Genomic DNA, 13252 nt, shown 5'->3' on the forward strand with positions numbered 1-13252 from the left:
CTGGGTTGCTTTTTTGGAGATAGTCTCCCCCCCCCACACACACACACACAAGAAATTCTTTATGACTATGTTGTTCATACTCTTTTCCACCAGCTAGCTTCTTTTGTGGGGGGATATCATTTTTCCTTTTGTGCAGCACAAAAAAATTTAAAATGCATGTAAGCTCTTTGGGGCAGGGACCATTTTTGTGTGTTTGTATGGCAACCAGCACAACCAGTTCCTTATTCATGACCAGGGCTCCTAGGCAATATGGTGATACATATAATGAATAAGTCTATACATGAAAAATATAGAGAGAAAATTCAGCTATCACTCACAGACTTCAAATGTCGATGAGTGCCAAGTACTGTCCTCAGATGGAAGATTACTATGTGTCCTACCCTCCCCCTCCAATGTGCACTGTCTATTGTTAAGGTTGCCTAATTCTTCTCATTATGAGAGCCTATTTTCACTTGTTTGTAAGTTTCCCAAATTATAACTGCTTGGGCTGAAATTTTCCACACTGGATGTCAGCCTCAGGCTATTTTTTTTTTTTGAGAAGTTTCAGCTAATATGGTTTAACCATTTCTGAGAAAGAGTTTAAAGGAAATTATATTGCTTAGCCCCTCTGTCACAGGTCTCTGCCTTCTCGAGCCTGTGCCCTACATTGGCTGGTTCAATAAAGAGTCCCCATGCCTTCTTGGTGCTTCACCCTTGTCTTTATTTACAGTGCAACCATGTAGTCCCCCTTATTCCCCCAACAGCTATCCCCATTCAGACCCATCCCAGGGTCTAATCACCATGAGGTTCCCTGCTTTTGGTGAGGCAACAAAGAGGTAAGCCTCCTAGTCCATCCCAGGCTAGCCTCCTGACTCAGCTTTCTCCAGGGCTTTTATAGCCCTCTCCTTCCTCAGCCCAGCTGTCTCTACTTAGCTCAAGTCATTACTATGAGCCAGCCCTCATTAGGGCCTGCAGCTGAGCTCTCTGCTGGTTTCCCTACCAGAACGCAGGGCTTGGCCAGCATTTTGGTAGGGCATTCAAGAGGTTTTACCCCAGCCCTGCCACACCTTCTTAAAAAATTGTGACCATTTTGTTGAGATGCTCCAGCACGACCATGTTTTGGAGCAGAGACTTCAAATTTGACTTAAGTCACCCTGGTTTCTGGGATGTGTCTTTTGCAGTTCCCATGAAAAAATGCCCAAATTTGGCCACATTATGAGACTCTGAAGCACATGCTCAGTAGAGACTTCTTAGAATTTGGCAGCTAAATGCTCTGAAGATTCCATTCTGCCCTGAGCATACTGCATCCCATGACAGCTGGCACATGCTGCCTAGATTGCACATGCACTATTCCCAGAGAATGACTGCACATGCTCCAACCTGGAGCTGCAGGGACTGAGCAGAACTTCCCCTGCCACTGTTGCTCCCAGCTGTTGTGAGCTACTATGGTACAAACTGAGCAAGGAATATGTTTCTCCTGTGCTCTCAATGCTCCCACTGCTGATGCTGAGGCAGCATGAAGGAGGAAGCTGCCTGACTGTAACAGAGAGAGAACAAGACAGATCATGACAGCAGGAAAACTGAGGTAAAGAGTCTCATAGGAAAAACTGGGAGAAGCCAGGGAGAGAGGACAAGAGATAGGACTGTTCTACAGGCAGATTGGAGAGGAAGCAGGTCAGGCTTTCCTTGAAGCACAAATATGGACACAAGCATCTGTGACCACTACAGCACACTCTTCTTCAGAACCTCAGGTTTGATCTACATTTGTTAGATTGACATAGCTCTGCTGGTCAGTGTTTGAAAAAAAAAAAAAAAAAAAAAAACAGAAAAAAAACCCCCACTATCCTGACCATGTAGCTATGCTGCCCTAATCCACAGTGTAGATGCAGTTTGTCAGCAAGAGAATATTTCTGCCTGCACAACTTTGTTCAGGGTGTTCCTCCACCAATGGAAAAACCCCTTCCATCACTGTAGACTGCTATGCTATAGCTTCCATAGTGTAGACACAGCCTAAGATTTCTGAGTCTCAACATTCCTCTGTTGTCAGCAAATAGCTGTGAAATCCATTGGCAAAGCGCAGCTCATCTCCCTCTAATGCAGGTCCATGCAGAGGATGACAGCAGAGTGTCAGTCCATTAGCATGAGTGGCCAATGTTTGTGCTGAACATGTAAAGGTTCCAACACTGATTACCCATGTTGCTATCGCTAGGTTTCTATATGATGGTATTTATTCTTCGCATTGTTTTTTAAAAAGTTGAGAAATCACAGAAATGTTAAAAAAGAAAATTAAGGTTGCAAAGTCAAGCACTCAAAAGTTAGGAAATGCATCCATTGGGAATATGCATTATGTAGTCTTACATATTTTTTTTTCTGAAGAACCATGGCTCAGCAGGAACACAGGATGGTGCTCTGAGAATGAATCAGAATGGTGTAGTGAACAAAGCATAGGATCATGGGGAGGGGAAGGATGGTCTCTTGGTTAATAGCTAAATGACTACCCTGAAGAACTGGTTTCTTTCCTACCTCTGCCACAGCGTTCTCATGTGATGTTTGGAAAGTCACGTAAGCCAAACATTTTATGGGTTATCACTCATTATGAGATCATCATTCTGTGGATGTCTGACTTGAGACCCTGAGCTGATTTGCAGAAGTGCTGAAAACACATTACTGCTATTGAAATGAATGAGGTGTGCTTTGAACATATACAATGCTAAGTACTCTGGAAAAAGAGGTCAGTGGGATCTCCAATTGCGCACCCAAAATTAGTGGTCACTTTTGATCTTAACTCTTTCTGGCCTAGAATCACAGATTTAGATATTGCAACTCTCAGCATTGCACCACCTTTCAGGCACTTTACCACTTAGTGGAACTCACAGCCCAAGTTAGGTGCCAGACATTCTATACCAGTGGTTCTCAACCTGCAGCACAAACAGCACGCAGCTGCAGCCCATGTGACATCCTCAGGGCCATACAGGTAGTATTGGATGCAGCTCACATGTGCAGCCCACAATGGTAAATAGGTTGAGAATCACTGTTCTATACATTGCATAGGCATCTAAGAATAGGATCCACAAAAGCCAGTACTGAGCATGGAGTCATTTAAACCAGCCAATCAGAAATCCTGAGAAAGGTTGGGCACAAGCTCTACCCCTCTGTGGAAGCCTGCACAATCTCTGGGGCAGAGGAAGGCACCTATCTCTGGTTGGGATTCTTAGCAGTGAACCCTTTCCTGGAGTTAGGAGCCTATACTATCAGGATACTCATTTAAGATGTGGGAGAGCTGGGTCCAGTTATGTACTGTTCTCTGATGCAGAACAGGGATTTGAACCTGGGTCTCCCTCCTCAGGTGACATTTCTAATCACTGCACTATAATCATTCTCACCCTGGCTCAACCCATCTTTAATAATTCATCATACACAGCTTCACAAGAGAGGCCCTCCTCCCAATGCTAGAATACCCCATTGCTCAATGGCTGTCACTTCTGGAAGGTAGGAAGCCCAAGTTCAAATCTCTGCTCCACATCACATAGAAGGGGAAAATGAACTTGGGTTCACCCACACCACAGGCAAGGTGCCTAACCACTGAGCTAAAGGGAAGCCAGCCTCACACCCCTGCATCCATTTTGTGCAGGTTTAAACATGTTTTGAGCACACCTACTGGCTCAGGCTCTGCAAAGATAGGTAGGAGACAACCTAGTTTGGGGAGCCTACTTAGGCAATGATGTGCACCTTGGGCTATGGGTTGTGAACCACTGGTCTATCAGCACACAGCTGCAGCCCATTTTACATCCTCAGGACCATACAGATAGTACATATAGTGTGTGGATGCAACTCACATAACACAGAGCTGCATATGCAGCCCACAATAGGTTGAGAACCACCGATCTAGACTGAGGCAACAGAATGTATGCACACATGCAGAGGCTTAGATTTTAACTATGGAATCCCATGGGATTTTAGGCACCTTTTTCTGATTAGGCAGGAGCAGAGAGGGGTTTCAGGATCAGAGTAGCACCTATCCTCTTATGGATCTAGGTTTCTATGCTTAAATTCCCCATCTATAAAATAGGAATACCAGCTCACCTCAGAGGGTACATCTACAGTGCAAAAAACCCACAGCACTAAGTCTCAGAGCCTGGGTCAGCTGAGTTGGGTTGCAGGGCTAAAAATTGCAGTGTAGAAGTTCAGGCTTAGCCTGGACTCTTAGTCCCTCCCTCCCACATGGGTCAGTCCAATCAATATCGCAATTTTATAGCCCCACAAGCAGTCAGTTGACCTGGGCCAGCAGCAGCCATGCTACAGGTCTTTTATGAGTGTAGACATATCCACCAGGGGTGTGTGTGTGGTGTGAAGATTAATTTAGGTTTGTGAAGCACTCCTAACAGCAGAGTCCCACAGAAAAAAACTATTCGGAAATAATTCTGTAATCAGAGCAGGGTTTGAATGGTATTTGGTATGAAAGGCATAGTGCAATATCCAGCAATCACATAACAGAATTAAAAGAGCTGCTCATTCAAAATGCAATATCCATTCTGTGCAAGAAGGCCTAAATCCTGTGAAGAAAACTGGATATGCAAAGGCAGCAGAATTATGGTTGTACAGGCAACCATTTTTCTGGCATTTCCCAACTTTTGAATGCTCAGCTTTGCAACTGTAGTTGTGTATGTAATTCTATTTAGGTTGTTATACTAGCCCTTACAGATGCCTGAGAACCTTGATATATCTATTCCCATCAGTAGTCAAAAGACAGCAGGCTTCATTGATTAGGAAAGAGTAAAACCAACTTTGTTGCTGATAAAATTTTTGACACTTGACCAAGGCTCTTTCTTCTCTACAGTTTTGCACAGTAATAAATACTAAAATAGTTAGAGTGCATGTCTCCTACATAATCAAGCTTATAGATTTATTTTCAGACCACAACTCCAAGCAGTGGTGTGCACGTGGTAGGAGTATGCAAGTGATTTTGATTCAGAATACTTAACCAACCTGAACTAAAATTGAAAAAAAACTATTGCAAAAAGTTAGAGATAAATGGGCCTGAGAAGGTATGGACAAATATTAACAACCAGATTTATACTCTTTGGCTTGCACGTTTCTCATTTGATAAAATGTCCTATTTGGAATGCAAATATTTTCTATCAACTCTAAACAAGCCACAAACTAAGGCACTTCCCCATCTGGTGGTGGGAGGGCCTGCAGTAAATCCCCACTCTGGACAGTAGGTCTTCCCACTGTTTCTTTATCACTATTTTCAAGTTAGGCCTTGAAGTACTCCTCCTCCAAACAAAAAATATTCACAAACAAAATAAAGGGGGATACCTTTCCCTCCCCCACCTCAGGGGCATCATCCTGTTATGCACCCAAGGTGTCAGTCCTTCCTCTAAACAAGTATTCAGTTTTGGTTGTTTCCGTTGTAGGGAGGAGAGCAGCCTCTCATCCTAGAGATACCTGTCTTTCCTCCTCACCAGAGGAGGGATTTTTAGGTTTCAGGCAGCCCTTAATTGGATTCAGGTGTGCCTAATTGACCTGAGGCAACTCCTCCTCAGCTTACAGGAAAAGGGACCTTTATCATTCTAAGGCTAACATCCTCTCTTGCAGCTGTCCAGCTTTTGTCACAAGTTTTAATCACAATATCTAGTTGCCAAATTTGAAAATTGTAACTCCAATAGGAGACATTTTCACAGTATTATATAAAGGAAATCCACCTCACAATTAATTAGCATGAAGGTATCAGCTTGGTTCCTATAAATTCCCTCACAAGTCAGTCAGTGCATTCCCCACACTAACAAAAATGCAATCTAATTAGAACAGTGGCAGTTTAACATTTACTTTTCACAGGCATAAGCCACAGCCAGTACACAAAGTAGAGAAGAAGTATGGTCAAGAGGTCAAAATAATTTGAGCATTTCACTTATTATAATGGAACCTTACAAGGCTTACTTGTTTTGGTTCAGAGTGAAGTCAAAGCCAGAACTCATCAGAACATATCTAAACATAAGAAAGCAAAATCCAGAGCTCCCAAAGGTTGGGGTGAAATTTACTTATATTCAGCCCATTATAAAAACATATTTGAGCTGAATCTCTAATTCAAACCTGAATTTCCTTTAGGACTGTGTAGTTAAGTTTTCAAAAGATAGGAAAACACTTAAAATGTATCCAGTGTTAATTAAAAAGTATCAAAAAAACTAGTTTTAAAGAATTTTTGCTGCATCTCAGAAGATTTGGGTAACAATTCAGGCATCTTTCCTCACTTGTTTCAGTAGAGGGAGCCACATTTTCATCACAGATGCCGCAATACTGCAATAGAGGTTCTCAATCCCCCCCCAAAATGAAATTAGGCTCTCTACAATCGATAGCAAGAGTTTGCTTAATTAAGTGGATATAGTTGAATGAATGATAAATTACCCTCAAAAGACCTAAGATGAAAAGAGGGGTTAGAAATGTACTTTTTGAGCTTGAAAGATCATGATAGATGCCACCCATCAAAAACAGACAACTTAGTCAGGCTTGACAAAATTTATTTTTCATTCATTTCTTGCACTTGAAGTATTCTTCGATTACATCTTTGGCCTGAGATTCTTTGCCATAGTCCTATAATACAAAAAAGAGTAAATTAATGGACTACAGACATCTTTGGAAATTAATATATCTTTGTTCAGAGTAAGCTACAGGCTAAATTAATTACAATATATTTTTGTTTGGCTACGCTGGGGTAAACTTTAGTGGAAGATATTCAAATAGATTCAGCAGTTAGAAATACGGGCACACAAACTTTATTCTTCAAGTATGATGTACATGTATGTATATACTTGTTCATGTACACACCCTCATGTCAGCAGTAACAACCAGAAACTCTTGGTGTTCACTTTAGCCTCCTTAATATGCTAATAAGTTGCACACACCTCATCTACTTCCCACTGTTTGAAGAAACTAAGCTGTGCAGAAGTTGGGATAAAAGGTATCCAGTGATAAACATGTATACTAACTGCTAGATTCTTCCTTATATACACCACAGTATTTTTGAAAGACTGTTCCCATCCTTGACTCCCCTCAAACACACCAATAATCCCCTGTACTTTGACAAAAACAATGGTGTGTTCAAAAGCAGTGTGCTTCTACCATCTCTTTGTTGCGCTCCTTGAGCAACCACAAGTGGACTGCACTTTCCCAGATACTCTGCTACTCTTCCAAAATACCCTTCAATGTCCCTGCAATGTATCTGAGTGCCCGGAGACTTAAGGGAACCTAATGGTAAAATGTAGGCAAGCATACCTAATTGTTGTGATAACATGGAATCTGTGGGAAAGCTTTAACAGTCATAGGAAACCCATTTATTAAAATCCAGAACAATGACAGAAATATGAAAATAATCTGAGTAACCATTAGTGTTGTCCACTATGGAAGATATGTTGCCATTTTCAGGGACCTCAAGGACTAGCAAGTCTTTAAGGCTCGTACCATGGCTTTGTTATTGCCAGCACCATCCTAATGATTTCTGCAGAACATTTTCAAGTTAAGCAGACATAATTTACTGGCATTTAGTTATGTGTTAAAACAGAACCAGACCTCTTCCAATAAAGGGTAATATTAAATTTGTTTTAAGGCTAACACATTAATGTTTTCTATCAATCCTGTACTCAAATTTCTAGTTATGCATTATAAAATAATCAGCAACAAAACAAAAAATGTTAGACTGAGCTGGACTGGTAAAACTATTTGTTGCTAAAAATACCACTAAAGTTAAACTGATAAGAACAGGTACTACGCTTGAATGTTAACTCATGTATGCCTATTTTTTTCAATACAGGAAGCAATTTTTTTTCTGGAACAGAGAATTGGCACTGAATTTACAAAGTGAAAATATTTTTCTATTTAAAATCATATTCTAGGTTTATTACTTTTTTTTGGAAACTGAGGAAACAAATGGAAAAAACTTGTCATCTTACTTTGACAACCACACAACTGCAGCCCACTACTTTGCGGGGTTTTCCTTCTCTGTCGATTTTGCAGAGACCTACCCACTCACCCAGTTTCTTGTTGTCATCAACCTGTTAAAGACATTAGTATGTTAGAACTGCACTTTCCTTGGTGCAATCAGAATAAGATCAAAGCTGCTGTAGACTCAGAAACATTGGGTAACGTTTGTGGCTGCTTTCCTCACAAATATCAGTAGAGGGAGCCAAACTATCATCATTGTACAGCTCTAACAGGATTCTGAAGAATACAGCTCTAAATTTGTAACTGAAGTTTCAATACTCACTTTTATCAAGTTGATCTGGTGTTCTGCACAAAGGGCTTCAACCAACTTTACATACATGGGTTCGTCGCAGTTTGAAGCAAGAACACAAAGGTGGGCTTGGCGTCTAATATAAAGAACATTTATACACAAGTTACACAACAAGTTATTCCAAAGTCAATAGATTTTCATTAGTAATTAAGCCATGAACTAAAATACAATATTCAATGTCTATTTGCCTGCAATAAACCACTTTTTGTAAAACCTATCTGATCCCACCAATATGTTGAGATTCAGTTTACAAGAGAATAAACAACTTTTAATCAAGCTTTAGAAGGTTTTACTGCATCAATATCAGAGTTCATGGTTTAACTGACAGGAATCCACTTCAGTTTTGAAAACAATCTCAAAAACCATTGATTACATGGAACCGCTGCCCTTGATTTAATGTAGTGTAGTGTAGTTAGATCCCAGTATCTGCAAATGACTGCATATAGGCACACCTCCATATTACAGCAAGCAGTCAACTGCAAGAGTGAGGCCTTCACTGTGTAGTTCAAATGACAGTAATCCATTAGCACAACTAGGATTGTGAAGTAAAAATGTATGTCCACTAGTTATATTTGGCATTTAAATTATAAACTCTTCAAGGCAGGGATCTTGTCTGCCTGTTTGCACAGCAGCTATCATGACAGGACCTCAAGTTTAATTAGGGCCTCTGTACACTATTGCTATACATACTTTTTTGGATAGATTGAAGAGGAAGATGAGAGTAAGGGAGACCTGAAAGAAGGCAGTTACAGGAGCCCAGGCAAGGAAAAAAAACAAAAAAAAAACAAAACAAAAAAAACAGTGGCACAAGCCATGAATTTTATATCTTTACTTTATGCATTTTGACCATTAAGATGACTAGAGTTGTTTGAACTTTGTATGCAATTTTACCCCCCCTCCCACCCAGGGCAACTGGAATGGAGTTATTGTAGTTGTTCACAATCTCTCAAGTAAAAGTTCTATGAACAACATATTGGATAAAGGTGGGGGAGGGCACCACTGAAAGAGAATGGGATCTGACTGAGGATCCACCTGAATCATGGGCATGGGTTTGGCTCTGACTCTGATCTCTCCTGATCCCCCTCGTGCAAGAATTGGAATCAGGGGCATCAGTCATTACGCCCAGACCTGATTACAACCATGATGCTACTTCATCTATTCCATCCAGCACCACACATCTGATTATCTGAAGAGATGAATGCAGCTAAAAACAGGCTCTTAGTATTGTACTTAACACACTTTAAAATAATCCACCTATTAAATATCACTACTAACCGTGGTCCTGTGCTAATACCTCTCCATCCCCCACCCAGCCTACAACAAATAAAGTTTTACATATAGGCAGCTCAAAAAGCAATGTCTCTTTAGGCAATATAATTGTATTTCCTAAAGTATGTTTCAGGCAGTTGACTGTACATAGTCTAGGTCTTTTTCCTTTCTCACCCCTGTTTTTATATTATATTTCAGTCTATTTCCTTAAACTTACAGGTTTGTCAGACTACTTTTATCACTCATAAAAAGAGTGAAGGGGTATCCGACATTTTTGAGAGTCATCATTCAAACACTGTAGTTTTATTGGAGTTTTGAAAGTTATTATATACCTAAACCTAAAAAGGTTATTCACATATGCATCTCTATCTTACTTTGCCACTAAGTGTGTGCTCTGAGACCAACTCACATACCACATTTGGTAACAGATACATAATAAGTTTCAGCTTTATGTTCTGTTTTATAAGATTTTATTTGCAATATATTATACAGAAGTTCGTCGAATGAAACCAGAAAATAAATTAAAGGTTACCAAAAAACTGAAGACAAGTTTTCCCAAATAGACCTATTCTCAATGAGATCTTGAGAAGATTTTTATCCCCAGTTAAAGGCACACTATTAAGTTTAGTAGACCCCAAAGCTCATACGGTCTATAAACAACTCTATCAGCTCTCCAAAACAAGGGCCATACTAGTCAAACTACATTTAAAGTAGAGACTCAAGCAAACTACATGCAGACTAAGATTTCCTAAACTCCAATCATGTTGCGTGTGCTATCCCACAACTATTCATGAAAGCAATTTTTGCTTGGGTGCACTCAGTTACATGATGCAACTACATAACACAAGCACAGGAAACCCAGCATCTTGGGACCATAACCTGTAATTTGAGGATTTACAATTTTACATATGACGGAAGGACTGACAGTCTCCTCATTAGTGGGACCAGATTTCAAGTGGAAACCTTTTCATGCTAATATATATCCAAATACCTATACAAATCTGGTACTGCACCTACATTAACAAATATTTAAACAGATTTGCACATTACAATACATAGCCCCGAAATAAGACTTACTTGTCCAAGGCTTTGGCAGCTTCACGAATACCACGAGCTAAGCCATCGTGGATGAGTGCGGTCTTCAGCACTTCTTGCAGAGCGGTGTTAACATCCATTACACCTCCAGCAGCAATGCTAAACAATTGAACACAGACATAACTCCGCGCTCACCTGCCAGTCTCCCGCCTTAGGACCCCGGAGACTTTCCCTGCAAACACCGGGGCAATAACACACCGGAGGTGGGGTGCACAGGTCCACACAACCCTGCTGCAGCCCAGCCCGGCTCCCCCCGCTGCAGGTGAAGCCCCCGACCCGGAGATCCCGCCGCCCATTCCTCCCACCCGGCTCCGAACACGAGGGGAGGCCGCGCAGGCCTGGGCCGGGCCACGAGCGCTCAGCGCCCGGCGGAGCCACAGGCGGAAGCACGTGGCGCGCGGGGCCCGGCATCGGCCACGCGCCCCCCTCCCAGGGCGCCCGAGCGGAGCTACTGGGACCCGGCGCCCTTCCCCCCACCCCCAGTCTGCGCCCCCGGCCCCGGCCCCGGCTCTCACCCTTCCTCGGCCATGGTCGGTGGGGGTCGCTCCCGCCCGGGATTTGCTGAAACACAAGCGGCAGAACGAGAAGGTTAGTGGCGGTGGCGGACGCAGCCCCGCCCCCCGCAACCCCCCGCAGATGCCCCCGGGACGGGGGTTAAATTCGCGCCGCGGCCCGGTTCCCACTTACCCCGCAGCCTCTACGAGTCACCAGCGAAAGAGGGGGCGGGGCCCCGGCGGCGCCTTCTTAAGGGCGCGAGGACCCCGGCGCTGCCGCGCGCTCCCGGAAGAAGTGTCTTCGGAACTGCCTGATCCGCTGTCTGTCACCGACTCCCGTTCACAAGCGTTGCTGACGAAAAAAACCCGCCCCCGTCTCCTGTGGCTGTGACCCCTCCCCCCACAGAGCCGAGTGACGTGTTTCGGACAGAACTTTTTGCCACAGGAACATGCCGGGGCGGGTGGGAGCCTCTGGCGGAGCCAGGCCAAACCCCGCCGGTGGCGGGAACCCGCCTCGGAGAAGATGAGCCCGGCCCGTCCGAGGGTTCCCCCCAGCCCTGCTGGATTCAGCGCCGCTCTGCCTTTGCTCTCCTGCTTCCCTCGTGGGAGCGCAGTTGCCAGTTTTAACGCGGTAAATAAGCCCCCGACTTTCACAATAAGCCAGAAATGAAGCTAATCCCCTTTCAAAACAAGCCAGTCCCTAGGAAGTCCAACACACGCTGTGACTGGATCCCCCAGCGTGCAGGCTGGGACTGTGTTGGAACCGCTGTGCACACCCCTGATTCTCTCCCCTGCTTGCTGGGAGCTGATAAAAAAAACAAAAAAAAAAAACCCCAACAAGCTAAAAGCCAAAAACTAGGCAAAAGCAACTCAAGCCAATTAAGCCAAAACCATGCCCAATTTCTGTGTTTTTTTTCAACGGGTTTGGCATGTCTGCTTCTGGGATCTCCTGTGGGCCCAGCGCTCAGACTTCCCCTTTCCTTCTGCACAAAGCCCTGCAGTTTGTCAGTTCTCCCATGGGCCAGCAAACTGGAAGAAGATCAGTGATTCACACAGCTCAACTTCTCCCCCTTTGGAGATTTAGCAACAATTCTTAAATACACATTTGTATGTCAGAAACCGGATACATTTCAAAAACATGACAACTACCTAGGACCTACTATAAGAATTTCAGATATTCCCACATTAAAGGAATTGTTAACAAGATGCATTTAAACCGGAAACATCCCACACCTTGTGAATGTTACGTATCAGTATTCAGCATGTATATATATTCTTCTCCACTGTGTCTGAAAAGATTTCTGAAGTCTATGAATGTGTTCAGAAAAGAGTCAAAGTAAAATACACACACTGGGAAATTCTGAGAATGAAAAAGCACAGAAACAAATCCAAAAAACAGATGTTTGGGGGGTGGGGGAGGTAACAAAAGCTGGTAGCAACAGCTTTGTAACTAAAGAAACCAAAATTAGAATGCTCCGTCCTTTTTCTGCAATGTTTCCCTCTATCACCTTGCTAGTACCCACATCATTGGTGGCATTTTAGCCCACTCCTTTCCATCCAGGTTATCATGGGAGGCAACCAATAGTGGACCATGAGGTTTCTTACACCTCTGTACAGGGAACTATAGAATGACATATGCAATATATATTCTATCCAGTATCTGGATATCCTGGACGCCCCATCATCTCAGGCATTGGCACCCTAACATCAGGCTTGTCTGGTTATGTAGACTCTGTCCTAAGACCCTACGCTACCAGCACTCCCAGCTATCTTCGAGACACCACTGACTTCCTGAGGAAACTACAATCCATCGGTGATCTTCCAGAAAACACCATCCTGGCCACTATGGACGTAGAAGCCCTCTACACCAATATTCCACACAAAGATGGACTACAAGCTATCAGGAACAGTATCCCTGATAATGTCACAGCTAACCTGGTGGCTGAACTTTGTGATTTTGTCCTCACCCACAACTATTTCACATTTGGGGACAATATACACCTTCAAGTCAGCGGCACTGCTATGGGTACCCGCATGGCCCCACAATATGCCAACATTTTTATGGCTGACTTAGAACAACGCTTCCTTAGCTCTCGTCCCCTAACGCCCCTACTCTACTTGCGCTACA

General features: G+C 43.1%; 1 protein-coding gene and 4 non-coding genes across 5 annotated transcripts; all 5 read right to left on the bottom strand.

Annotated features, from left to right (window-relative positions):
* Window positions 1-6185: 6185 nt before the first annotated feature.
* LOC117875697 lies at window positions 6186-6270 on the bottom strand. The gene has a single exon (XR_004645336.1). It is a non-coding gene; the product is annotated as a small nucleolar RNA SNORD100 (small nucleolar RNA).
* Window positions 6271-6480: 210 nt separating this feature from the next.
* On the bottom strand, window positions 6481-11429 carry RPS12 (ribosomal protein S12). Its single transcript, XM_034765626.1, has 6 exons — window positions 11318-11429; window positions 11146-11191; window positions 10613-10729; window positions 8240-8342; window positions 7926-8027; window positions 6481-6570 (listed from the first exon to the last, which is right to left on the bottom strand). Exons 2-6 carry the CDS (start codon window positions 11157-11159, stop codon window positions 6508-6510), a joined length of 399 nt encoding a protein of 132 aa, XP_034621517.1. The 5' UTR covers window positions 11160-11191; window positions 11318-11429; the 3' UTR covers window positions 6481-6507.
* LOC117875695 lies at window positions 7384-7517 on the bottom strand. Its single transcript, XR_004645334.1, has one exon. It is a non-coding gene; the product is annotated as a small nucleolar RNA SNORA33 (small nucleolar RNA).
* LOC117875696 lies at window positions 8093-8181 on the bottom strand. The gene has a single exon (XR_004645335.1). It is a non-coding gene; the product is annotated as a small nucleolar RNA SNORD100 (small nucleolar RNA).
* Window positions 9755-9829, bottom strand: LOC117875683. The gene has a single exon (XR_004645322.1). It is a non-coding gene; the product is annotated as a small nucleolar RNA SNORD101 (small nucleolar RNA).
* Window positions 11430-13252: the final 1823 nt, after the last annotated feature.

The sequence above is a fragment of the Trachemys scripta genome, chromosome 3, assembly GCF_013100865.1.
Source record: "Trachemys scripta elegans isolate TJP31775 chromosome 3, CAS_Tse_1.0, whole genome shotgun sequence".
Lineage (NCBI taxonomy): Eukaryota > Metazoa > Chordata > Testudines > Emydidae > Trachemys > Trachemys scripta.

What these genes read in the sequence shown, in the direction of transcription:
- RPS12 (XM_034765626.1), bottom strand. An exon ending in ACCAGATCAACTTGATAAAA is followed by an intron (nt 8,028 to 8,239) that starts GTGAGTATTGAA and finishes TGTCTTTAACAG; the next exon opens with GTTGATGACAACAAGAAACT. An exon ending in GCAGTTGTGTGGTTGTCAAA is followed by an intron (nt 6,571 to 7,925) that starts GTAAGATGACAA and finishes TTTGTATTATAG; the next exon opens with GACTATGGCAAAGAATCTCA.